Source organism: Prionailurus bengalensis, chromosome E4 (genome assembly GCF_016509475.1).
Source record: "Prionailurus bengalensis isolate Pbe53 chromosome E4, Fcat_Pben_1.1_paternal_pri, whole genome shotgun sequence".
In the NCBI taxonomy this organism is placed as follows: Eukaryota; Metazoa; Chordata; class Mammalia; order Carnivora; family Felidae; genus Prionailurus; species Prionailurus bengalensis.
The window spans coordinates 24,539,347-24,567,247 of record NC_057360.1 but is presented as its reverse complement, the minus strand read 5'-3'; the positions used below and the strand labels follow the sequence as shown (position 1 = coordinate 24,567,247).

Genomic DNA, 27,901 nt, shown 5'->3' with positions numbered 1-27,901 from the left:
CCCAATTTGTGTTTAGATTGTCCTGAGTTCAGATGCCAGCTCTGCTGTGCATGGCAATGTAACCTTGAACCTCTCTAGTTTTAGTTTTCCATTTTGTATTTTCCTTTCTATAAAATGACAATGATAGAATTCTTGGGAGAATTACATGAGAAGATGTGTATATAAAACAACATAGTAAAGAGCCATTTAGGCTCTTTGTGCCTTGAATGGCTATAGAGTGGGTTGAGTGATCTTTTACTGTGAAGTGGGCTACTTTATTCCTCAAGGGTACTGTCTTACATTTTATTAGTGCTTTATACTTCTCAAAATACTTTTATATAATTATCTTCTTAAGCCTTTGTGTACAGTAACTTTGTATAATTCAATTGGCATGTTGTAGAGAAGGAAAACAAGACTTATGTTACCTGATTAGTGGCAGAGTTGCAGTTGGCCTAGTCTGCTTCCTCTTTGTCCACTGCACATACTTGGGCAGTGCTCTTAAAAATGAAAAGTTTCCCTTTTGGTATCTGTGTTTGCCATTAATGCTGTCAAATGTTGTATGTAATTTAGATGGCTCACAACTATTGAGTTGCAAATTCATATATTAAAAAGCATATTTCTTAAGTTACTTTAATTTTTTAAAATTTCAAGTGCTGATATAGATGTGATTTTTGCCACTTTTGGCATCCAGAAAAGTAATACATACTTGTTTGAAATAGAACATAACAAACCCCAGAAAATTGTAAGAGTGGTCATCATGATCATGCAAGAGAGTGCAAATCAAATCTGGGACAATAGGCATAAATCTGGACTGTTCCAGGCACACAGAAATTTATGGTTTCTCTACCATCCGGGGTTGTGTCACTTTCCAGTTATTTTTTTATGTGTAAAGTAACATATTCACATACTTGTATTTTTGTACACATGCATATTCTTTAATAACTGGGATTGGGCTATATCATCTGGGTTTGTAATCTGGCCTTTTTTCACTTAACATTTTATTAAAGACATGTTTAAAATTATATATCTACAGCATCATTGGAAACATCAGCATACTGTTTTGTATGGAAATACCATAGTTTTCTAAACTGATTTCCTAACTGAAGATTTGTGTTATTTCCAGTATTTTATTATTTTAAAAAGTGCTACAGTGAACATCCTTGTACACCCATATCCTTGTGTACACTTATGCCATCCTGAATGACAGGGAGTGCCCATTTAAAAATACTTTATTAGGTGTAGTGGGCAGAATAGCACCCCCAACTCCCTATAATATGTTTACATCCTTATCCCCGGAACCTGTAAATATATTCTGTTACTTGGCAAGGGGGAATTAAGTTGCTAATCAGCTAAGTTTAAAATGAAGAGATTATCATGGTTTATTTGGTAGGACCAGTGTAATCACAAGGATCTTTTAAGTATGGAAGAAGGAGATAGAAGATAGAGATAGCATTCTGCTGGAATGGAAGGGGTCACAAGCCAAGGAATACAGGCAGCTTGAGAACCAGGTAAAGGCAGAATCATGGAGCCTCCAGAAAGCAACACAGCTCTGCTTGACACCTTGGTTTTTAGCTTACTTGGACCCACTTCGGCTTCTGACTTTCAGACCTGTAAGATGTTTTGTGTCATTTTAAATCCACCACATTTGTGGTAATCTGTTACAGCAACAAAAGGGAACTCGTAATACATAGTACATCCTCACCAGTACTGAAGGTCTCATGCATCTCACTTTTTTTTTTTTTTTGAAACAGACTCTTTGATGTATTTATTTGTATTACACAAGGGCAAATCTGTCCAATCCTCTATTATTTCCAGAGTGTATTCCACTGAACATGAATTCTCTGGGAACTTCATAGGTATTAGGATTCTCAATATTTCCAAGGCAAAATAAATTTAGAAATATTGGGTTACACTGGGTTCTTTATATGGAAAATGGTTATCTCATGGGATTTACTTTATTGAAGCGTTACTTTCCTTTTAAAAGTAGCACTGTGAGGGGCGCCAGGGTGGCTCTGTTGGTTAAGTGTCTGATTTCGGCTTAGGTCATGATCTTGCCGTCTGTGAGTTCGAGCCCTGCATCGGGCTCTGCTGACAGCTCGGATCCTGGAGCCTGCTTCAGATTCTGTGTCTTCCTCTCTCTGCCCCTTCCCCACCCATGCTCAGTCTCTCTGTCAAAAATAAGTAAAAACTTAAACAAAAAAAAAAATAGGTGCTTTTTTTGATAAGAGGGGAGTTACTTTTCTTTGGGTTTAGACCCAGATGTGGACGTAATTTCTTTCTTTATGTTAATTAGTTTACATCCCCACTTTCCCAAGTGAGGTAAGATGAAAATGAGAGAACAGTTTAGAAGCTAGGAGTTGCAGCCGGGCCGAGCCCTGTGAAGTGTGCTTGAAAGGGATACGGTGTGATACCGAACTAATAAAATACCTTTCAAGTTTTCTGCTCTTCTAGTTGTTACCTCCACTGTTTCTTCACATGTGAAATGACAGTCTTTCCACTATTTCTGGCAACTGGTATGAAGCTACAAGTGATGACAGCACTCAAAACCATGAGTAATTTTCTCTCATTTTTAATGCTAACAGGGAATTGCTTTCTTTTGTGTGAGGATTTACTTGTTTTTGTGTTGTATTTGGGAGATGTTCTGATTTTTGTGGCCATACAAGTATACCCTTTAATATAAATCTTTGTGAAACTTTGATAGGGAGTCTTGAGTTAATTTCCTTTATTTTAAATTGTTTTGGTATGTTATTTTATGATTTTATTAAGAATGTTTTTAGGAATCATTTGATCTGTTTATTGTTTGAATGGCTTCTTAATATTTATGCTCTCGACCCTCTGCCACATGGGTCCTCGATGAGCTTTCAGTCACCTGTAACTTGGCAGTGCTAACATAACTTTTTGGCTTTTTTCAGTTCTGACATGGAAGCTTGCGTAGAGTAGCCATGAGGTGTGGTAACTCATGGAGAAAGGCCGCTGGTTTGTGCATTTGACATGATTAATAAGACTAAGCCAACAATTTTATTTTGTGCCAGACACTATTCTAAACATTGTGTATTAACTGGACCTTCACAGTACCCTGTGAGAGGTATACTACTGACTTCATTTTATAGAAGAGCAGAGAAACAGAATAGTTAGCCCAAGGTCATGTGTAAAGTAGCTGAGCCAGGAGTCAGGCTCTGGAATCAGTGCTTTAACCATGCATCATATGGACTGTACCTCTATAGTTTTATGTTGTTACTTGCTTAGGATTGTAGGATTTTGTTTTTATTTTATTTTTGTTTTATTTATATATTTATTATTAGGTAATATACGGTAAAACCTTGGTTTGCAAGCATAATTTGTTCTGGAAACATGCTTGTAATCCAAAGCACTTTTATATCAAAACTAATTTCCTCATAAGAAATAATGGAAACTGAGATGATTTGTTCCACAACCCAAAAATATTCATATAAAAATCATTACAATACTGTAATATAATACAAGATAATAAAGCAAATACAAAATATAAAGAAAAATAAATTAACCTGGACGTAACCTTTGAAAACCTTCATGGCTGGTGTGAGGGAGACAAGAGAGAGGAGGGTCATTGTGTAATGACTTTCACTATCACTAACGGAATTGCTACTATTTGTTGGCTCAGTGTAATCTTTTTATTTTCATGCAACTTTAACAAGGAACCTATCCAGTGACACTTTTGCCTCCTTTTGAGGATTTTGCAGAAATGTGACATTGCTTGCATTGTTGTTAAACAGATTCATCACTCACACTGCTACAGCCCTATTCAGGTGGTGCTTTTCTACAAAATTTTGCACTGTTTCCCATATTTTACACATCTCCCCAATCTCATTTGAAGTGAGGGATTCCTCTGCCTTTTGCTTCTTCTCTTCTGCAGACGAGATGCAGACATAGACTTCTTATAAAATCTTGTAATTTTGGCCACTCGTATACCTCATTCATACTTCTTGATGATTTGCTCCTTCCCTCGTAATATCTTCTTACCCCCCTTCTTTTCAACCTTTTTCTGCAGGGGGGGGCATTGTATACGCTGATGGATGTGGACTACAGTGCAGTATTAATAAACTCTTGTCATTTACTGTATTGAATGTAACTGGCAATAAGGCAGCAGAGGAAAGGGTCTCTATCTGCAGGCAGCCTGACCTGGGAAGAAGCAAAGCATTCCTAAGCTTACTCTTGTCTGGAAAAGCAAAGGACTGTCCAGAGGCGCTTCAAAGTGACAAAAAGTACGCTCGTGCCAGTGGTGGGCATCTTCCAACGTTCTGAGAAATCACTGATTTCTGCCAAACACCACAGCCTGAGACTAAGCATCTGAACATGAGAGACGATCACCCGTAATCCCACAGTGAGCGAACAAGAGAGAGAGAGAGAGGAACCATTGGCTCATTGTGATCATGTGACATTTGGCATCACGTACTACTTGTATTGCAAGACATAGCTCATTTATCGTTTATCAAGTTAAAATTTATTAGAAATGGTTGCTCGTCTTGCAAAACACAGAACACGCTACTCGTAATCCAAGGTTTTACTGCGTTTGTATAAAACATTTAATATGCACAAGTATATTGTATATGTAGTATATACAATATGAACAGACTTCTCAATCTCAACCTTCCTAGTGCGTTTATTTTTTGTAGAGTAATAAGGGAGAGGGCAGGGTAGTTCTGCCAGAAGGGAAGCAGAACGGGGAGACCTTTTATATTTGTAATAGATGAATTTAGACTGCTTTGAACTCTTACTGACTAGTTGGCCTGCTGTTTTCTCATAGCTGTTCTTCTTATAGTCTCTGCCTTCAGTGTTTACTTAAATGCAGTGTATTTCCCAGGACCTTTGGGAATATTGAGAACCAGAGACTGTGGGTAAAAACACTCCTGACCCACCTGGGCTAATAGGACAAGTGCAGAATGACTTTCCAGTGTTTTTGTTTTTGTTTTTTAACGTTTATTCACTTTTTTTGAGAGAGAGTGTGAGCAGGGTGGGGGCAGAGAGAAGGAGGCACAGAATCCAAAGCAGGCTCCAAGCTCCAAGCTGTCAGCACAGAGCCCAACATGGGGCTCGAACTCACGAACCGTGAGATCATGACCTGAGCCAAAGTCAGACGCTCAACCAGCTGAGCCACCCAGGCACCCCAATGACTTGCCAGTGTTGTAACGTAAGTACAGAAGATTGGGATTGCCTTTTCCTTATTGTCTTGGTTGATTTATTACCCAGAAGTGTTCAGGTGTCAGCTTCTGACACTAAGGAACATGATTTTACATGTATGAAATTCAAATCTTAAATAATAAGTTGCTTCAAAAGGAAAATTCAGTGTGACTTTTTAAAAGTAACAAATTACTAAAGCTTTCATATGTGACCTGACATCTTTGAATTTACCATTTTCCTGCTTAAACACGTAGTCAGCTGAGACTGAAAGAGTAAGACTGTGTTTTTAACTCTAGAAAAGGGACAGCCTTCCTCTACTTATCTCACAGGCTTAACTTTTTTCATGTGACTTCACATTGTCCTTGAAAAGTTCCTTCTTCCAGAAAGTCTTTCTTTGAATCATCTTAGATTTTGTCAGGTGAATGAGCAGGTGTTTCTCTTTATTCTTGGTACTCTTTCATTGGTTACATCACTTTGTGTCTGTTCACTGTTTTGTTCCATGTTAGCCTTGGAAGGGAGGCCTTTCTCGATTATCTTGGTACAACTTAGAGCAATACTGACAATCAGTAAATGTTGACCAGTAATGTATGAGCTCATACTGCAAACATTTTGAAATGTATTAATTTCTCAGAATGGCTGATATTTGTTTTCAAGAGATGCTCAAGTCTGAATCATTAGTATCATTCTCCATTGTGATATAAACAAAACTAAGCATACTTAGACAATGAAAAGAAGCAAAAACTTTGTCATTGTGTTTTTAAGAAATGCTAATAGATTATATAGGTTTAAAGATGGGAGACTTAGGGGAATATATCAGTTATGTGAGCAAGAGAAACAACTGGCTCATTTAAGCACGAAAGAGTTAGAGATGTAGGTTCAACAGCTGCTGTGACACGTTACCACAAACTTGGTGATTTAAAACAACACAAATTATTATCTTACAGTTCTAGAGATCAGAAGTTTGAAATGGGCTCCACTAGGCTAAAATCTAGGTGTCTTTCCTTCTGGAGGTTATAGAGGAAAATCCATTTCCTTGCCTTTTCTAGGTTTTGAGGCTGCTCACATTCTTTGGCTCATGGCCCCCTTCCATCTTCAAAACCAGTAATCCTATCACTGTACCCTTTGCATCCTTTATCGCATCACTTCTGACCCTCCTGCTGCTTCTTTTACTTGTAAGAATCCTTGTGATTATACTGGACATAACCAGTTAATCCAGAATAATCTGTTCTCAAAACCCTTAATCACCTCTGACTTACATAAGTCCCTTGTACAATAGTGTAAGGGAACATATTCACAGGTTGTGGGGATTAGGATATGGGCATTTTGGAGAGGCCACAATTGTTGTATAGCCTGGAGTATACAGCCTTAAATTCAGCCTGTGAAGACACTCCTGTGCAGGACTTTGTCTCCATAACTTCTATCCCTGACCCATGCCTGACATGCTGGACCACTCATACTGGGAATTGGATGTAGTGGCTGTAGTTGTCACAGTCCCTCTTCTCTCACTAGCTGCCATTTACATGTCGGGTTGGTGTGCTCATTGAGAAGCCTCATTCATGTGCCTGTACCCTAGCTGCAAGGGAAACTGGTAAATCTAGAGTGGAAGGTGGCTTCTGTCTTGTAAGTTGGGGGATTTCTTAAGAACAGGAGGGGAAATTCAGATGTGGGACTCCAAAGAAGAATGCCAACTAGAGAGAGCGTGTAAGTACAGTGGGGAGTCATTGGTAATGGGATTCTGTTCATTTGATAAACTTTGTGCCAGAGATGTACAGATGAGTGAGACAGGTCTGTTTCTGTTCTAGTGCCAGCCAGAGCAGGAAAGGAAAGCCACGTGCATGTACGTGCCAGTGCTGTAACATAAATCCGTACTGATTTCTCTCAGATCTTAACTGATAGGAAGCCAACTCTGTTTTGTGAAAACTTCCATTTTCATTTCCATTTCATTCTCTCACCTGCTTATCAAAAATTGCTGTCAGATGTACCTTTGCCTTTTGAATGGTGACATGGAGGAAGGTAGGCAGGTTTTGAGGTTTTCCTCTTTCACTCCAGTAGGTTAATCAATAATGTATTGATAAATGCCTGTGCTGTCCAGAATGGTAGCCACTAGGAAAATGTAGCTGTTTAAATTAATTTTATTTAAATGAGTCGTAATAACCACATGTCAAGTGTTCATGTAGCTAGTGGCTACTGAATTAGACAGCCCACGTCTATCCCGGTGGTGTTGCATGTTTATTGTTTTGAGAGTCAGGAAAAATGAAATGTTTAATAAGCTCTTTTTTAAAATACCCCTGATACGGTTTTCCTTTTCATATAATGCTTTATCTGAGTTCATAGCATCCATTCATTCACATGTATTATATGTTCACTGATAAAGCAAACTTTGCAAAATATGCATAATTAACTCTAACTATAGTTAGAAACTCTATAGTTTCATATAGGAAATTGAAGCCGAGAGAGACCAAAAGGTCAAGCAGCAGAATTAGAAGGGGCTTGTATTACTTAATTCTACTCAATGCAATTTAAAGTGCCTCAGGTGCTGAGTAGGATACTGAAAAGGCTAGCTGTTCTGCCCTGGTCTGGGCCTTATTCTCTGGTTCTTGTTGAATTTCTCAACTTGGGCTGGGCAAGGGAGGGCAAATGGAACAATGTGGAAAAGGGGCCTCACACTCCTAGGAATGGATCTAGCTTTTCCCAGGGAGTCTTCCCGAGACTGATCCCCAGTCAGTTTCAGGATGTAATGCCGCTAGATTATACATGGGTTTGCTTTTTGTCTCCTCCCACAATCCCTAGTCCATAAATTCCTTGATAGCAGGAACCTTGTGTACTTCATTGCTATATCCCAGGTCCTAGAACAGTGTCTAAGTAGGTCTGAAATATTAAGAAATTAATAGTATGAATTCTGTTCTACAGCTGCTTCTATGAGTAAGCAAAGTGGTCCATCTGGAGGATTTTTTTCCTAGCTAAAATCTTAATAGTTTCAGGAGTTAAAAGTCTTTTGTAATTTCTCTTTCATATTGCTAAAATAATTGATCCTTTCATGAGTGGTTTGTACCTGCATGGCCCAGTATAGTAACTACTGGCCACCTATGGTTATTGAGCATTTGAAATGTGGCTGGTGTGACTGAGGAACTATATTGTAATTAAGTTTATTTAATTAATTTAAGTTTTAAGAATTTATACTTGATTGAGTTGTCAGAACAATTTGAGTATGTAAATCTACCTTTCAACAATATATTTTATGAATTTAAATACTGATCAAATATTTCTGATAAAGAATTAGCTACTTAGTTGACAGATGCTTTAATTGTAAAATATCTACAACATTTTGACAACTTAGCATGAAAAGAATTTGAAATCTTTAATAATTTTTTATATTGACTACATGTTGAAATGCTAATGTTTTGGGTATGTTAGGTTAAACAAAATACATTAAATCATTTTCTTCTTTTTCTTTTTACTTTTTTTTTTAAGTAAAAAGAAGTAGGTTACATATGGTAAATATGTGACTCACATTATATTTCCTTCTATTGGCCAGTAGTAGTATAGACCATAAGGAGCTTCCATCAAAGGATTTTTACTGTTAAAAAATTTCATGTGTGAAATCATGTTTGTAACCTTGAGGTTTTTACTTAATATGTACTTTAAAAATACACAAATAGGGGCACCTGGGTGGCTCATTCGGTTGAACATCCAACCTCTGCTCAGGCCATGATCTTGTGGTTCGTGAGTTCAAGCCCTGCACTGAGCTCTCTGCTGTCAGCGTGAAGCCTGCTCCCAATCCTCTGTCCCCCTCTCAATGCAACTTAAGCACTCTCCCCCACTTGAGCTCTCTCAAAAATAATAATAATTAAAAAAAATAAAAATACACAAATAATATCTTAGTTAACTACATTCATTCAACATATTTATTCAGGGAAGACTAGATAATAAAGCACTCTTCCAGGCAGTTTTGGGGTTATAGTATGAGTAGCACTTTCAGAGATTAATTGAAGAAATAACAAGTTAGGATGTAGTATGCATGATTAAGAGGTACAAATCAGAGGGCTGACTTCACAAAAATGTCTTAGAACGTTTTATGAAGGGTATATCATCTCCCGAAAATAGGAAGACTTTTGTTAGGAACTGAAGACGGATATTCCAGGTAGAGAAAATACAGTGTTTATTACTAAAATAAATAAATAAATAAGCAAACACAAGAAGAGTCAGAAGCATTGGGAGCATAGTTCATGAAGGGGTAGGAGACAAGGTCAGAAACTAATAGGGGCATACTGACTGGCAGTGTACTTACTTTGAGCTTTGTGGTTAAATGGAAATTGATTTAGTGTTTTCAGTCTGGAAATTGATGTGTTTGAAATTGTTTAGTATCATATATTTGGGAACTCTATGCAAGTAAAGACATGGAAACCATTTGAGGAAACTGCCAAAATTCATGTAGGAGATAATGAAAGTTTGAATCAGGATACTGAGAAATACTTAGGAGAGAATACATGGTTGTAACCAATGGGGCATTAGTAACTGATTACATATGAAGGGAGAGAGGGAAGGTCATTGATGATATTGAAGTTGGTTGTGGCGAAATGGTAGCACTTTTCATGGAAATAGGTAATAGAAGTATGGGTGTTGAAGGGAGGGAGTATTTAATGAATATCCATACAGAGATGCCAAATAGGCAATTGGAATGTAGACATACCATGAGTTGAGTTGGAAATAATTGATTTTGTAGTTGTCTTCAATAAGGTGACACTTGAATCCACAAGCTGGGAAGGAATGATAGAGCTGTATGGGTATCAGGGTGAGATCCTTAGGGAAGAGGTCCCAGATGGTAACAAGGTCAAGTTCCATTCTTTTTTTTTTTTTTTTTTTTCTTCCCCATCCTTCCACCCACCTCCCCTCTGGTAACCATCAATTTGTTCTCTATAGAAAAGAGTCTGTTTTTTGGTCTCTCTCCTTCTCTCTCTCTCTTTTAAGTAGGGTTCACACCCAGGGCAGAGCCCAACGCAGGTCTTGAATGACCATGAGATGAAGACCTGACCTGTGAGGAGTGCCTGGGTGTCTCAGTTGGTTAAGCATGTGGCTCTTGATCTCAGCTCTGGTCATGATCTCATCATGGTTTGTGGGTTCGAGCCCTGCGTTGGGCTCTGTGCCAATGGCTTGGAGCTTGCTTGGGATTCTCTCTCCCTTTTTCTGTCCCTCCCCCACCTCTTTCTCTCCCTCCCCCTCCCTCTCTTTCTCAAAATAAATAAATAAACCGTAGAAAAAAAAAGACCTGAGTTGAGATCAAGAGTTGGACTGTTAATCAAGTGAGCCACCCAGGCGCCTCCCTTTTTTTTCCTTTGGTTTGTCTCGTTTTTTCATTTGTTTTGTTTCTCCTCCTCCTCCTTCTTCTTGTTATTTATTTTGAGAGAGAGAGAGCAAGCGCCTGCAAACAGCGTAGGGGCAGAGAGAGAGGGAAAGAGAATCCCAAGCAGGTTCTGCACTATCAGTGCAGAGCCTGATGCTGGACTTCAACCCATGAACTGTAAGATCACACCACCTTTTGTTTTTCTTAAATTCCACATAAGAATGGAATCACTTGATACTTGTTTTTCTCTGACTGACGTATTTCATTTAGCAGTATATTCTCTAGATTCATCCATGTTTCATTCTTTTTTATGGCTGAGTATTCCATCATATAGTTTGTATGTATATGTAATATATATGTTACATCTTCCTTCTCCATTCATCTATCATGGCTACTTGGGCTGTTTCCATAATTTGCCTATTGTAAATAAAGCTTCAGTAAACATAGGGGTGTATATATCTTTTTGATTTAGCGTTTAAATATTTTTTGGGTAAATATTTTATGGTAATTCTATTTTTAATTTTTTGAGGAACATCCATACTGTCTTCTAGCAGCTGCACCAGTCTACATTCCCACCAACAGTGCATGAGAGTTCCTTTTTCTCCACATCCTCATCAATACTTACTGTTTCTTGTGTTTTTGATTTTAGCCATTCATTCTGACCGTGTGAGGTGATGTCTTGTGCTTTTGATTTGCATTTCCCTGATGATTAGGTGTTTCATTCTTAATGACTTTGCCACTCTATATAGGTGGAAGCAGAAAAAAGAAGCAAGAAATGACAAGGGGTTGTTCTAATGCAGTAGTTCTCAAAGTGTCGTCCTCAGACCAACAGCATCAGCATCACCAGGGAACTTGTTAGAAAGACAAATTCTGTGTCCCATCTCAGATCTGCTGAATCAGAAACTGTGGGGCTTAAGTTTAGGTATTATTTTCAAAAGCATTCAGAGATTCTGATGTAGGCTGAAGTTTGAAAAAAATGCAGATACACTGTAGTATTGAATACTATTCAAGGAAGTATGAGGACTTAGAAAAAGCTCTTAATTGGGGCGCTTACTGTTAACTCGTGAGAAAGTTTGTAATATTAAATTGCCACCAATACTGTTCATGCTATTTAGTCATTTTTATGAATATAGAATGTGCATTTTATGTAATGTGTAGATAATGTATTTTAATCAGATTATGATCATAGGGTGTATACTGTTTTAAATCACATTACTGGAGGTAATCGAAATAAAATGCACTCATTTTAAGTGTACAGTTAATGAAGTTTTATGAGCATATATCCTCTAACCACTGCTCTAATCAAGATATAGAACATTTCCAAATCCCCCCAAAATTCTCTCAGACTCCTTTGCAGTCTGTCCTTACCCTTTTTGTCCCTCTGTGCCTCAGGCAATCCTTGTTCTGATTTGTATCACTATAAATTAATTTTGCTTGTTCTAGGACTTCATAAGTGGAATAATACAGTATGTACTATTTGTGTCTGAAATCTTTTGCTTGACATAATATTTTTTAAATCAGTCCACTTTATTGCATGCATCACTAGTTGTGTTCTGGTTGCTGCTGAGTAATACTCCATTGTGTGGTTATACTACAGTTTTTTATTCCTTCACCTTTTGATGAACCTTTGGGTTTTTTGGTTTTTTTGCTACTGTGACTAAAGCTTCTAGAAACATTTTGTGAAAGTCTTTTTGTGGACATTTTTCATTTCTTTTGGTAAATACTTAGGAGTGGAATCATTGTGTCATATAGTAAGGACACATGTAACTTTACAAGAAATTACCAAACTTTTTCCCAATGCAGTTAACGTTTTATACGTCCACTAGCACTGTAGTCGAGTTCGAGTTCTTCCACATCCTCAACTACAACACTTGGTTTTGGTAGTCCTTTGGTTTTTATCATTCCACTGAGTACGAATTGGTACTTTATTGTAGATATACATTTCCCAGATGACTGAAGATGTTGAGCTGCTTTTCCTGTGCTTACGGGCCATTTATGTATCTCCTTGTATAGCGTCTAGATCATTAGCCCATTTAAAAAATTGGATTGCTGTATTATTGAGTTCTCTTTATATTTCTTGAATGTAAATCCTTTGTACACACATACAGACACACACACACACACACACACACACACACACACACTCTCACACACTCACACACCCGAGTCTGGCTTGCCTTTTCACTTAATGATTTTGAGGAACAGAAATTTTAAATTTTAATGAATTTAATTTATCAGTTTACTTTTTGTTTATTGAATCTTGCCTTTATTGAACTCTTTTTTTGCTCTGGGGCAGTGAAGATTTTCTCCTAGAAATTTATAGACTTAGGTCTATGATTTTGAGTTATTTTTGTGTATCTTGTGATGTATTTTTTAAGGTTAATTTTTTCCAGTTTTTAAATTTTTACCCAGATATTCCAGCACTATCATTGAAAACATCATTTTTCCCCCATTTCATTGCCTTGACACTTTTGTTAAAAATCATTTGGCTATCCACACAGATACATTCATATGCATGTACCTACATACATGAGTACATGAGTTTGTTTCTGTACTCTGTTCTGTTCCATTGATTTATATATCTCTTCTTATACCACTACTATACTGTTTATATTATCACAGCTCTAAAGTAAATTTTGAAATTGGGTGGTGTAAGTTCTCCCAACTTTATTCTTTTTGAATACATTGTTTGGGTTATTCTAGATTCTTCATTTCCAGATAAATTTTAAAGCCAGTCTGTCAGTTTCTACCAAAACGGCCTGCTAGGGTTTTGACTGGAATTGTTTGTAACTGTAGATAAGTTTGGGGAGAATTATATTGATCTTTTTATTTTTATTTTTATTTTTTTTTTTTTTTTTCAACGTTTATTTTTGGGACAGAGAGAGACAGAGCATGAACGGGGGAGGGGCAGAGAGAGAGGGAGACACAGAATCGGAAACAGGCTCCAGGCTCTGAGCCATCAGCCCAGAGCCCGACGTGGGGCTTGAACTCACGGACCGCGAGATCGTGACCTGGCTGAAGTCGGACGCTTAACCGACTGCACCACCCAGGCGCCCCTATATTGATCTTTTTAAAGTTAGCTTTTACTTCTTTTCTGTTTTTGTTTTTACTTTTCATTATTTTCTTCTACTTAATTTTGGTTTAATATACTCTTTTACAGTTTAAGATAGACCTTAGATTAATGCTTTTAGACCTTTTTTTTTTATTTTAATGTAAGCATCTAAAGCCATAAAAAGCTTTCTGAGCACTGCCTTCATTCCATCCTATACATCATGTGTTTCCATTTTCGTTCAGTTTTAAATATTTTCCAATTTCCTTTGTGATTTCTTCTTTGCCCCATGATTATTAAGAAACGTAATATTGGGGTGCCTGGGTGGCTCAGTCGGTTGAGCATCCAACTTCGGCTCAGGTCATGATCTCACGGTTCATGAGTTCGAGCACCACATAGGGCTCTGTGCTGACAGCTCGGAGTCTGGAGCCTGCTTCTAATTCTGTGTGTCTCTCTCTCTCTCTGCTCTCCCCCCACTCGTACTCTGTCTCTGTGTATCTCAAAAGTAAATCAACATTTAAAAATTTTTTAAAAATGTATTATTTCATTTCCAAACTTGAGGATTTTTCCAGCTCTCTTTCTATATTGACTTATAGTTATGTGATTCTAATTTTTGAAGACTTATTTTGTGGTTCGCATATGGTCCATCTTGGTGAATGTTCCACGTGCACTTGAAAGAACATGTATTCTTCTGTTGGGTAGAATGTTTCATAAATGCCAATTCGATCTGTTTAGTTGATAGTATTGGTTTAATTTTACTAATTTTCTGCCTATTTGTTCTATCAGTTACTGAGAGAAGTTTTGAAAGCTCCAAATAATTGTAGATTTATCTATTTTTCTTTATTTCTGTTTCTGTTTTATCTCTTTCGTTGGTTTATTAGGTATCCTCCCCCTTTTGTGTTGCATTGGGATTTATGTTATGCTTTTTTATATTGTACTACTTTATATTTAATGTAAAATTTTAAGCAGTATAATTTCATTTTCCTTTCCTTTTGTTTATACTGTTAATGTCAAACACTTTCTGTGTTTTATTTTGTTGTGAAGTTTACTTTTTTAGTAATCTCTACACCCGATGTGGGACTCAAACTCATGACCCCAAGATCAAGAGTTGCATGTTCTGAACCAGTTAAGTGCCACCCCCCTCCTTTTTTTCCCCTTTATTTGTTTTAAACCCTAGACCACATGTTATTTTTGTTTAAAGGTTAGTCAACCTTTAAGGAAATTTAAAAACAAGGAGAAAAAATTTATTTTGTATTTACTTAAATTTTTTTCTTTTCTGGCATTCCTCATCTCTTTGTGTAGTTCCAGGTTTCTGTGTATTACCTTTGTCTTTTTTTTCCAGCTTCAAGAACTTCCTTTTTAATATTCTTTACAGAATTGATTTGCTGACATCAAGTTTCCTCGGCTTTTGTGTTTGTGCAAATGACATCATTTCACCTTTAGTTTCAAAGGATACTTGTGCTAGATAGATAGTTACAGGTTTGACAGGCCTTCTCCACCCCCTCTCCCCAATATTTTGAAGATGTTATCCTATTATTTTCTGGCTTCAGTTTTTTTCTGATAAGAATTTGGGCATTATCTTATCCTTATTCCTCCTTAAATGATGTATTTTTTTCTCTGCCTGCTCTGAAAATTTTCTCCTTATCATTGAATTTCAGCCATTTGATTACAGTGCTTTTGTATGGTCTTCTTTTGTGTTTAAATGCTTAAGGTTTGTTGAGCTTCTTAGATCTGTGGGTTTATAACTTCAATCAAATTTGAAAAATATTCTCTCATTTCTTCAAATATTTTTTATATAATTTATATGAGCCGGATTTGATATAAACTCTTAATTTCTTGGGGTCTGTTGTCCAGTGAACTGATTTTGTTAATATATTATCAAGTTGAAGGGGCGCCTGGGTGGCTCAGTCGGTTGGGCGGCCGACTTCGGCTCAGGTCATGATCTCGTGGTCCGTGAGTTCAAGCCCCGCGTTGGGCTCTGTGCTGACAGCTCAGAGCCCGGAGGCTGTTTCAGATTTTGTGTCTCCCTCTCTCTCTCTGACCCTCCCCCATTCATGCTCTGTCTCTCTCTGTCTCAAAAATAAATAAACATTAAAAAAAATACATATATATATTATCAAGTTGTAAATGTTACTGTACATTTAGCAACTTGTTTAGCAAAGAACTTAAAAACTAGATTTTGAGTAATGCAGGAATAATAGGCCAGGACATATCCTTGATTTTTATATTTTAGAGGAGCAGGATAGGAGAGTATAATAAAATTTGTTTGATCTTTATGTTTGATATTATCTAAATTGTATGGACCGAAGATTTGTCCATGAAGTTGTCCCCTCCCCTTCTTTTTCAATCATATATTCAGAAACTTGTTCTATGAGTAACTTTGGCCCTAAGCATAAGGAATATTGTTAGCAGTGATGACTTAGGCTCACTCCCAGGAACATTCTCCGGTTGCCACTGAAGTCTGTGTGCATTCATTTCTCGTGTATAATTCATGCAAGAAAATATAGTAAACCTGTTTATCTGGAAGTTGTCTTACTAATCAGAATTCTCTAAAAATTGAGGTTTTTATTTTCCTATGATGAAAAAGAGAGAGTGGACAGAACATCTAGAGAGACCTCCTGGAATAGAAACTATACTAGAGGATAAAACCGGGAACATTTCCTGGATAAGTCTTTTAGGTTTAAGGGAAAAAAGATATGGATGGGAATTATGTTGTTAAAAAGGGAAACTCAGAATAAATCATAAACAATAAAATATTCACAATTTAGCTTTGAATTTGTGAATTGTTGAAAATTGAAATCTGTCATAAATCATGGAATAACGAATAGAAGAAGTTTAGACTCTGGAATTCTGATATACCTGGATTTGAATCCTAGTCATAGCACATACTTATCTTTGTGATCTTGGGCAAGTTTCCTAACTCTGAGCCTTATTTATACATTGGAAAAATAGTAGTTATTTTAGGTTGCTATGAAAAAGTGGGAATGGTTTATGTGATTTACTTGCCATTTTGTAGGTCCTCAATAATTATTAGTTGACTTTCCTTCTTTATATATTCACTTTATGTTTTATTCTTTTTTTATTCAAGGACTTTTTTTTCCCCTTTTAAACATGTGCAGTATTTAAACAGACCCCTATGACATTTATGAAACTGTTTTCATCCTTTTATTTTCTCCCTTGAGTCCTTCCCATGTTGTTTATCCCATTCTGTCCCATTAAAAGCCGGTTATGTATCCCATCTTCAGAACTCTTTTGACCCTCATGTCTCCCTCCAGTTCTGCCTGTATTCCCTTTATAAAGATGTCTAAACTCAGTTTTAGTCTCAGTTCCTTTCCTATTTTCTATTGAAGTCAAACCATAGGCTTATGCCTCTACTTCTCCACCAAAATCATTCTTGTTAAATTTTTTTTTTTTCAACGTTTATTTATTTTTGGGACAGAGAGAGACAGAGCATGAACAGGGGAGGGGCAGAGAGAGAGGGAGACACAGAATCGGAAACAGGCTCCAGGCTCCGAGCCATCAGCCCAGAGCCCGACGCGGGGCTCGAACTCACGGACCGCGAGATCGTGACCTGGCTGAAGTCGGATGCTTAACCGACTGCGCCACCCAGACGCCCCTCCACCAAAATCATTCTTAACAAGACCCTTAGTGGCTTCCACATTGCTAAGTCCAATAGTCAGCTCTCAGGCCTCGTTGTACTTGATGCATCAGCAACACTTACTGATTCTGTGCCCCTTCTTGAAGCTCTTTCTTCATTTGGCTTCTAGGACACCATGTTCAAATTTTCCTCCTGGGGCACCTGGCTGACTCAGTAGAGGATGCACCTCTTGATGTTAGGGTTGTAAGTTTGAGCTCCACATGGGGTATAGAGATTACTTAGAAATAAAATCTTAAACAAATGTTCCTCCTAACTCTCTGGCTATTAGTTCTCAGTCTATTTACTGCTCTGTTCCCTTCTCATACAATATCATACCTTGGAGATATTGTAGGTTCAGTTCCAGACCACCACGGAGTGAATATTGCAGTAAAGTAAGTCAAATGAATTTTTTTGGTTTTCCAGGCATATAAAAGTTATATATACACTATACTATAGTTTATTAAGTGTACAATAGCATTTTGTCTAAAAAACCAATGTACACACTTTAGTTGAAAAATATTTTATTGCTAAAAAATGCTAACCATCATCTGAACTTCAAGTGAGTTGTAATTTTTTTGCTGGTAGAATATCTTGTAGAGTATCTTGCCTTGATATTGGCGGCTGCTGGCTGACACGGTGGTGGTTGCTGAAGGTTGGGGTTGGCAGTTTTTTAAAATAAGACAATGAAATTTGCCACGTTGATTAACCCTTCCTTTCACAAATGATTTCTCTGTATCATGTGATGCTGTTTGATGGCATTTTACCCACAGTAGAACTTCTTTCAAAATTGGAGTCTGTCCTTTCAAACCTTGCTGCTGCTTTAGCAACTATGTTTGTATACTATTCTAAATCCCTTGTTGTCATTTCAACAGTTTTCCCAGCATCTTCACCAGGAGTAGATTCCATCTCAAGAAATCACTTTCTTCACTCATCCGTAAGAATCAGCTCCTCATCCATTCAAGTTTTGTCATGAGATTTGCAGCAATTCAGTCCCATTTTCAGGCTCCACTTTTAAATCTCGTGTTCTAGCTCTTTCCACCATATCTGCAGTTATTTATTCAACTAAAGTCTTGAACCCCTCAAAGTCATCTATGAGGGTTGTAATCAGCGTCTTCCAGACTCCTTTTAACGTTGATATTTTGACCTCATGTGACTCTTGAATGCTCTTAATGGCATCTAGGATGGGGAATCTTTTCCAAAACGTTTTCAGTTGACTTTGCCCAGATCGTCAGAGGAGTTCATAAATGGTAGCTATAGTTTTATGAAATACATTTTTCAAGTAAAAAGTCTTAAATCCAAATTACTTTTTGATCCATGGGCTACAGAACAGATGTTGTGTTAGTAGGCATGAAAGTAACATTAATCTTGTTGTCCATCTCCACCAGAGTTCTTCAGTGACCAGGTGTGTTGCCAGTGAGCAGTAATATTTTGAAAGGAATCTTTCTTTCTGAGTGGCTTCTTTCTTTCTGAGCAATAGGTCTCAACAGTGGGTTTAAAATATTCAGTAGGGATGCCAGGGTGGCTCAGTCGGTTAAATGTCTGACCCTTACTTTTGGCTTACGTCATGATCTCATGGTTCGTGAGACCAAGCCCCGTGTTGGGCACTGTGCTGACATTGTGGAGCCCGCTTGAAATATTCATTCATTCATTCATTCATTCATTCTCTCAAAAAAAAATGAATAAACTTAATTCAATATTCAGTAAATCATGTTATAAACAGATATGCTGTCATCCAGGCTTTGTTGTTCCATTTATAGAGCACACAGGCAGAGTAGATTTGGCATAGTTCTTAAGGGCCCTAGGATTTTTGGAATGGTCAATGAGCATTGGTTTCAACTTCAAGGCACCAGCTGCATTAGCCCCTAACAAGAGAGTCAGCCTGTCTTCTGAAGTTTTGAAACCTGGCATTGACTTCTCTCTAGCTATGAAAGTCCTAGATGGCATCTTTTTCCAATATAAGGCTCTTTTGTCTACATAGAAAGTCTTCCTTAGTGTAGTCATCTTCATGAATTATCTTAGCTAGATCTTCTGGATAACTTGCTGCAGCTTCTGTATCAGCACCTACTGCTTCACCTTGCACTTTTATGTTATGGAGATGGCTTCTTTCCTTAAACCTCATGAACCAAACTCTGCTAAGTTTTCAACTTTGCTTCTGCAGCTTCCTCACCTCTCAGCCTGCACAGAATTGAAGAGAGTTAGGGCCTTGCTCTGGTTTAGGCTTTGGCCTAAGGGAAGGTTGTGGCTGCTTTGATATATTTAGACCATTCAGACTTTCTCACATCAACAATAAGGCTCTTTTGCTTTACCATTAATGTGTTACAAATGGAGTAGCACTTGTAATTTCCTTCAAGAACTGTGTGTGTGTGTGTGTGTGTGTGTGTGTATGTGTGTGTGTATGTGTGTGTGTGTGTACAAGCTTTTGGCCTGTCTTGGCTTTCAGCATGCCATCCTCACTCAGCTTAATCATTTTTAGCTTTTGATTTAAACTGAGAGATGTGCAACTCTTCCTTTTCATTTGAACACTTAGATGACATTGTAGGGTATTAATTGGCCTAGTTTCAGTATTGTGTCTCAGAGAATAGGAAAGCCAAAAGAGAGAGAGAGAGAAATGGGGGAATGGCCAGTTGATGAAGCCGTCAGAACACAACATTTATTAAGTTCATTGTCTTATATGGGTATGGTTTGTGGTGCCCCAAAACAATTACAATAATAACATCTAAGATCACTAATCACAGATCATCATAACAAGTATAATAATATTGAAAAAGTTTTGAAATACTGTGAGAATTACCAAAATGTGACACAGAGACACAAAGGGAGCAAATGCTGTTGGAAAAATGGTGTCAGTAGACTTGGTTGATGCTGGGTTGTCATAAACCTTCTATTTGTAAAAAACACAGTCCCTGTGAAGTACAGTAAAGCAAAACACAATAAAATGGAAGTATGCCTATATGCTGGTGACTCCCAAATGAATATCTGTAGTCCAAACCTTTTCTTTAAACCCCAGACTCTACCTACCTACCAGTTCATTGTCTTGGATGTATAATAATCATCTCAGAGTTACCATTGTTATCAAAAACAATAGCAAGAGCTTATCTGTATAATACCATGTGGGAGGCACTGTTGTCCCAAAATGGACTCTTCTTTCCTCCTATACCTACTTGTATCATCTTCCTCTTGTTAGCAAATGGCAGATCCATAATTCAAGCTACTTAGGCTGAAAACCATGAATTATTTCTTTTAATTCTTTCTCTTGTGTTTTTCATTCAGCAAATGCTGTTGCTGGTCAGAGTCTGATCACAACCATCTTCACTACTGCCAACTACTTCAAGTCAGTTAATGCTCAATATAGCAGCCAGGTGGAACCTGTTAAAATCTAGATTAGATCATTTCACCTCTTTGCTCAAAATCTCCAAAGGTTTCCCATGTCTCAGACCATCTAGATGAAGTTGGATGACTCAGTCAGCTGTGGCTCAGCCTGACCTGAATGGTCCAAGACAACCTCACTCATATGTCTGGACCCTCAACTGAGATGGCTGTGATAGGTAGGAAAACTGGGTTTCTTTTTTCCAAGTGGTCTGTCATCCTTAACTTCATAACATAGTGGTGGTGTTGTTAGCAAAAGGTCAGGCTCAAACACACAGGTGTTTATCAAGCCTGTTTGTATCATATTTGGTAAAATACAATGGGCCAAAGTAAGTCACATGGCCAGTCCAGGATCAGTGTGTGAAGGGAATTAATAAGGTGCAGTTGCCAAGTGGTGTGTGATTCATTGGGAGCCATTAATATTAACATAACAATCATCCATAGGCGCTCTGTGGCCTGTTAATTTATTAAATTATTATTTGTTAAATTATTTGATTTTAATATACCACCCCTTTCTTCAGTCAGATAGGAAAATAATAAAGAAGGAACCTGACTAGGTGAAACTGATGTCTGGAGATATGAAGTAAATAATGGCTTTTTGGTAGAAAAATCAGATTTGATTTTTATATATCTTATATTTTTAATTTCAGAGACCACCAAGAAGTAGAGAATACTATATGTACTGTAATCATTTATAGATTCTTTAAAAAAAAAAAAAAAAAAAAAGAGGTTAGAGTGTGAGAGAGCCAAAGCATAAGAGACTCTTAAAAACTGAGAACAAACTGAGGGCTGATGGGGGATGGGAGGGAGGGGAGGGTGGGTGATGGGTATTGAGGAGGGCACCTTTTGGGATGAGCACTGGGTGCTGTATGGAAACGAATTTGACAATAAATTTCATGTATTGAAAAATAAAAATAAAAAACATAAAAAGTGAAAAAAAATTATTTATAGATTCTTTTATTTAATTAAATCAGACTGTATCTTTTTGCTAGCTATCTGAGTTAATTAACTTGTCCGTTGTCCATTTCACATATTATTTCCCTACTCCACATTGGGAAGTAGTACTTTATTTTTGTTTAACCTTAATTTATATGGTGTTTTACATTATATAAAGGCTGTTTGCTTTTTTTTCAAATCTAGTTTTTGTTCCATGTCACCTATCAAAGGGTATAGTTACATACTTATTTTCTTCAAATCACCTCTTTGTATTTTGTCTTGTTATGTTGCCCCATGTCATTTTTTTCTCTTATTGCCATTTCCAGTAAATCTACTCTATTATTACATTGATACTTGTTTTAATTCTAGTGTCTAATCATATTTTGGCTTTCATTGTTCTGCCTTTGTTTGGAATTCTCTTAACCTCTTACCATCAAAAGTAAATGCTGTGCAAGCATTTACTTCATAATAACTTCAAAGATAGTCTTACCTGCTCATTTACATATTCAGGTGCTAATTTTATTAAAAATTGTTTTTTCCTTTTTTTTTTACTTAAAAGGCATTTAGTTTTCATTTCTAATGTATTATATAGTTTAATATTATCTTGTATTTTATTTCCAGAAGGTACAGAGTTGTTACATAGAATGCATTTTTTTTTTTATCCCTCCAAATGCATTGTCCAGTAGAGTTGAAAACCATTGTTTTGGCATACTTCATCTAATGTAAAAGTTGAGATGAGGGGAAATAGTCTTCCAGTTGTTAATGGCTTAATCTAAATTTAACTCATTTGGGTTGTTGGATTTATCCATGTTCTATTGAGGTTTCGGATTTTGTATTTCTGTAGAAGTATTAGTGTATTGTATGTACTTTATAGATCCCAGTGCGTGGAAAACAATCTGAATTTCAGACAGCCAAGTAAATGACCATGAACTTCTCTAATTGACTATATAAAATGGTAGATTTTTCTGAACTTGGAAGTATGTTATTCCTGGTTATCAGATAAAAAATCTTTCAAACTCTTTTCCTGGGAGACTTTTGAGACTACTGTTAGTTTTGAGAAACTTTGAATTTTTAGAGTCTTGGCCTTTTCGAGAGACTATTTTAGCCCAAATTAACATAAATTTATTTGATACACTTTAGTTTGGCAGGCATTGTTAGGCACCGGATATACAGAGTTGCACAGAACAGTCTGTAGTTGAAGAAATACTTTGTCACAGTGCTACGAATGCTGAGAAAAAAGTGGGCATTAAGATGTACTGGGGGTGCATGGCCAAGCCAAAGCCCTCCTATAGAAGTTGCTGAGTCTTAAATGAGAGGAGTGGGGACAACTGGGTGGCTCAGTTGGTTAAGCATCCGACTTTGGCTCAGGTCATGATATTGTGGTTCACGAGTTCAAGCCTGTGTGGGGCTCTGTGCTGACAACTCAGACCCTAGAGCCTGCTTTGGAGTGTGTGTGTGTGTGTGTGTGTGTGTGTGTGTGTCCCTCCCCTGCTCGTTCTCTCTCTCTCTCTCTCTCTCTCTCTCTCTCTGAAAAATAAATAAAAACATTTTTAAAAATTAAAAAAAAAATAAGGGGTTAACCAGACAAGGAGGGAAGAAGGAGGGCATTCCAGGTTGAGTGAAAGAGCATGAATAAAGATACTGAGGAGCACAATAGCTATGAACTAAAAGTAATTTTAGTTTTATTAGGTCATAAAGTATAAAATGGAGAGCTCTGGGGCCTCACATGCTATGCTAAGGAGCTTGGGTTTTAGCATGGGGTATTTTCTCAGGGTTTTCCACTAAAGTCCCACTAAAGTCATCAGAAATTAAATACATGCTTTGGAAGTAAGGAGACAAGGTCCACATAGACTTCCTGCATGTTTGAAATTTCTCTTAAGACTGGTGTTTTATTGTTAAAATATTATTAATAACTTTGTCTTCTATTCTAGAATTGATTAGTTTGTGAGTTCTTAGCTTCAAATTCCTAATTTATAGAATGAGAATAATGGCACTTCTATCTTAGGATTGTTGGGAGGGCCAATAATAACTATAATGATAATAATAATGACCATAATAGCTAATATTTTTTGAGGGCTTACAAAATAGCAGGCCTAACTGCTTTATTTCTATTATCTCATTTAATCCTCAAAACATCTCAGTAAGGTAGGTACATTTATTATCTCCTTACTTCTAACAAAACTGGGGCATAGAGAAGTGAATTTCCTAAGGTTACACAGCTAGTTGGTGGCAGAGCTTGCTTTGAACACAGTTGTGAATACAAGACACCTGACTATTCCATTATACTCCCATTCTTTGAGATCATGCCTATGGAACATTGAGCACAGAATCTGCCACACAGTAATTGTAAATGTAAGCAATTATCAGTAGCCAGTAATATTTACTTAAATTGCTTTGTTCAAATCTGAGTTAAATTGATGTCCTTAAGGAATTTTGCTGTTTTTCCTGTGGCTTGACTTACTCCCAGCCTGCAGTTAAATGCAGACAATGTGACACACCCATGCTATTAACCACTACCCTTTGTTGCCTCCTCCTTCCTTGTGGGTCTGTCTCCACATTAAATTTTAAATCCATGGCAGGGACCATATCTGTTTTGTTCATCATTGTATACCCAGTTATTCACACTGTATCTAGTACATGAACATGACTAAATCTTTGTTCAGTGAGTTAATAAAGATCTAAAAACCTGCCATTTTTAGCTGATCTTAGAATCTAAACGTTCATACCACCTGTAATTGTGGTTTAATTGCTTTACATGTTTTTCCTTTGGTAAGCAGTCTGGTTTGGACCAACCATCTGCTCTTGTGTTCTACAGGGCACTCTCACCTTGGAACTACAAAAACCCTGCTGGGTAACTGGTATTTGTTTGTCCTAATAGAGATCACTCAGGTTTCAGAGAGAGAGGGAGATTAAATAACATTTGGATCTAAAACTAAAATGTTAGAAATATACAAAACAATTTTAAAATGTGTATTCTAAGAAACTTAATATAGAAAGATAAAAGCTTTGGTATTTTTCATTTGCCTTTACATTAAATTATTTCAAATAAAGAGAAAGTAATTTTTTTTCAAAGGAGTTCTCTGTTATTGTGGGTTAACTCATATTTTCCTCCTCTCCTCTGTCTAGAATGTCTTAAACCATTCTACCTTAAGAAATTGGATGTTCTTGCAGATAGTCATTGTGGGAGAAAACGTTTCATTTAAGTCCCAGATGAGGACCGGAAACTTGAAATCAGAGGAGCATCTGAAATCAAGTAATATTAGGTAGGATAAAAATTACAAGGGATTTCTTCATGTTTGTATTCCTTTTAGAGATGTATGTTAAAGTATGCATATTCTGTGAGCACTATAATAGAAGAGTTAGAGACTTTGTGAAGCATTTGATATTGGCCAGGATGGGAGTGGGGAGTGCTAATTTTTTTTTTTTAACTTATGTGGCTTCACGAGAACTTTGGCATATGTTTACTTTGTCATGAGCACTTATATCTTGCAGTTGAAGGAAATTTTTAAAACATTTACTAACATAAATATAAGACATGTTTATGTATGAGGTCTTTGAATATTTATGATAAGTGTAGGTACATGTGATCTGTTTTCTAGATTCTCCTTTAGTATGAAACTTCCTGTGTTTTGAGTTACATGTATAGCAGTTCATTTGAGTGCAGGGATCATCAGCTCTTTTTAGTTCTCTGTGTCTGCAGTCCAGCCTCCCAATGTGTATAGAAATAGGTAAATGATTGCATGCTAGGGAAGACCTCTCTAACCACATGGTGAATTAGAAACTGTCACTGCAGCTTGTAATGACAGTTATAGTGACAGAATGTTTGAAGGTATCTGATCTCAGAGATGGGACTTTTAAATGAGAAGTGATAGTTGCCTCTAAAAGTTGATACCCTGACGGTGACACCTATAGCCAATCCATTCCAGAAGACCTGCTGGAACCAGACTAAGCTCTGCCACTTTCTGTTTATGTCACTTTCAGCAAGTTATTTAACCACTCTGTGTCCTTGTTTCCTCATTGGCAAAATGAGGATAATCTTACTACTTAACCTGATAGATTTGTTTTGTGAATTAAAGATTTAATAATATATGAAAGCATGTAAACAGGACCTAGCAAATATTAAATGATCCAAGTACTATGATTAGGCTGTTAATTCTTAACAGATGAGTTTAGAGTCTATAATCAATTACCATGATATTACTGTATTTTGTAGGTTGCTTGATGTGTTATTAGGTCCAGTATTTAAAATGTATTTAAGTTATATGATCAAAACTAATGTTTGGAGAGAAGCAAAAAAGAAAATAACAAATTATTTTGCAGCTTTGATGTATCTACCTCTGGTTTCATTTTCTGTACATACTAAGAATATGGTCCTCATGACATGTAAAGTTTCTCTTTCTTTTGTCATTTAGCATTGTATGGTAGTAGATAACATAGGATTTTTGACGCCCATCTTGGAATGTTGTCTTCTTCAACCCTGTGTGCTGCTTCAGAAAGGATCCTATGTCAGAAACCAGATTAGCAAAACTAACTTGGTCATTGAAGTATTGGTGTTATTTAAAAAAAAAAATTTTTTTTTAACGTTTATTTATTTTTGAGACAGAGAGAGAGCATGAACGGGGGAGGGTCAGAGAGAGAGGGAGACACAGAATCTGAAACAGGCTCCAGGCTCAGAGCCGTCAGCACAGAGCCCAACGCGGGGCTCAAACTTGTGACCTGAGCCGAAGTTGGACGCTTAACCAATACTTCAGGCGCCCCAAAGTATTGGTGTTATAATCAGAGTGCAGTCCTCCCTTTAGAGTTTTCACTTAGGTTCTTTTATGTAACTTACTGGTTGTCTTATTTACTTCTCATTTCTGAAAGGGAGTTTGTTTCCCTGTTTTACAGATGAAGAAATTGAAGTTTCTTGGAAAGAAGCTCCAGACCTAAGTCCTTTTTATTCTGTATCATTTTCCATTGCATAAAATTGTTTCCTGTATGATGCACATTTTACCATTCATTAATTTAACAAAATTTTACTGAACAGCTACCGTATAACAGGCATTATTTTAGGTGTTAGAGATACAGCCCTGAACACTTCTCTTCTTCCTCACTCCCACTGGCTCTTTCTGTAGTTGAACTGTAGGCGTATATCTTTATCCCTGTACTCAACCATAGTGTATTGAAATCATCTGTATATGTCCTCATATCTTCCACTTTATACTGAGTTGCTTAGAAGTAGTACCTGCCATCATTAAGGCTATTGTCATTTTGACTATTTAGAGTAAAAATATTTACCTGTTTTACTTTGCGTTTACTAGTTGTATATGTTTTCATATTAATTTTTTTCATTGTGTCTAATCCATACATCTCTCATTACTTTTTCTCAACTCTTTTCTTTGCCTTTGGTAAGCCTCCCTTTCCTATTCATTTTGTAATTATCTTAAAGATTCACCATTCTCCTTAGTGTATCTCCCACTTACGTTCAGACACTGATCTCATCTCCTACTTTATCTCTGAAAGTGATGCAGTGTGTGTAGCTGTGAATTCTCTTGACGTCGCCTCATCCCACACTACTCCCTTATTCTTCTGGCACATTTCTATCTAACCTTACATTCCTCCAGTTTCATGCTGCCTCCTTTTCAAAGACAGTCTGGCCTCCTGTCTTACTATTCACATTACCATTTCCTTCCATCTCTTCCAGAATTATCCTCTATCAGTTTTGTTCTCATTTTCTTAAGTCTTCAACCTATTCCATTCTCCTAGCTTCATTTTTTCATTTTAAACATGTTTAAGGCCCTACTATTATAAAAAAGAAACTTGTCTTTACCATGGCTCTCTTCCCTTTTTCTTCACAGCTTAACATTTTAAGAACTGACCTAAACTACTACTTCTTATTTTTTCCTCAGCCCCCTGCAATTTGACATAGTCTCTTCTCTGACAGGGCTATTATTGACCTTTATTTCACCAAATCCAACCCACTTTCTAGTCCTTACAGTAAATCTGCCCCTTGAAAATGAGTAGCTCATTCTCTCTCTGACTTCACTTAGCATAATAACCTCTAGGTCTATCCATGTTGTCTCAGATGGCAAGATCTCATCCTTTTTTGTGGCTGTATGATACTCCATTGTGTATACATGCTACATCTTCTTTATCCATTCATCTATTGATAGACACTTGGGTTGCTTCCATTATCTTGGCTATTGTAAATAATGATTCAATAAACATAAGGATACATACATCTTTTCAGTTTAGTGTTTTAATTTTCTTTGTGTAAATACCCGGTAGGCATTATTGGATTATATGGTATTTCTATTTTTAATTTTTTGAGGATCCATATGATTTCACTTACATGTAGAATCCACAAAAACAAAACAAGCAAATAAATGAACGAAAAGCAGAATCAGACCTATCAATACAGAAAACAAACTGGTTGCCAGAAAAAAAGGGGATGGAG

General features: G+C 36.9%; 1 protein-coding gene across 12 annotated transcripts in view; it reads left to right on the top strand.

Annotated features, from left to right (window-relative positions):
• The window catches only part of SMG7 (SMG7 nonsense mediated mRNA decay factor), a 92,403-nt gene that overhangs the window by 13,414 nt on the left and 51,088 nt on the right, over positions 1-27,901 (top strand). For 5 of the 12 annotated variants that reach the window (XM_043568000.1, XM_043568006.1, XM_043568004.1 and 2 more), the window contains exon 2: positions 24,592-24,728. The exons of the other annotated variants lie outside the window; for them this stretch is intronic. In XM_043568000.1, the coding sequence (XP_043423935.1) occupies positions 24,625-24,728 (104 nt within the window). In that variant the 5' untranslated portion in view covers positions 24,592-24,624. The remainder of the gene's footprint in view (positions 1-24,591; positions 24,729-27,901) is intronic. 12 annotated transcript variants of the gene reach the window in all.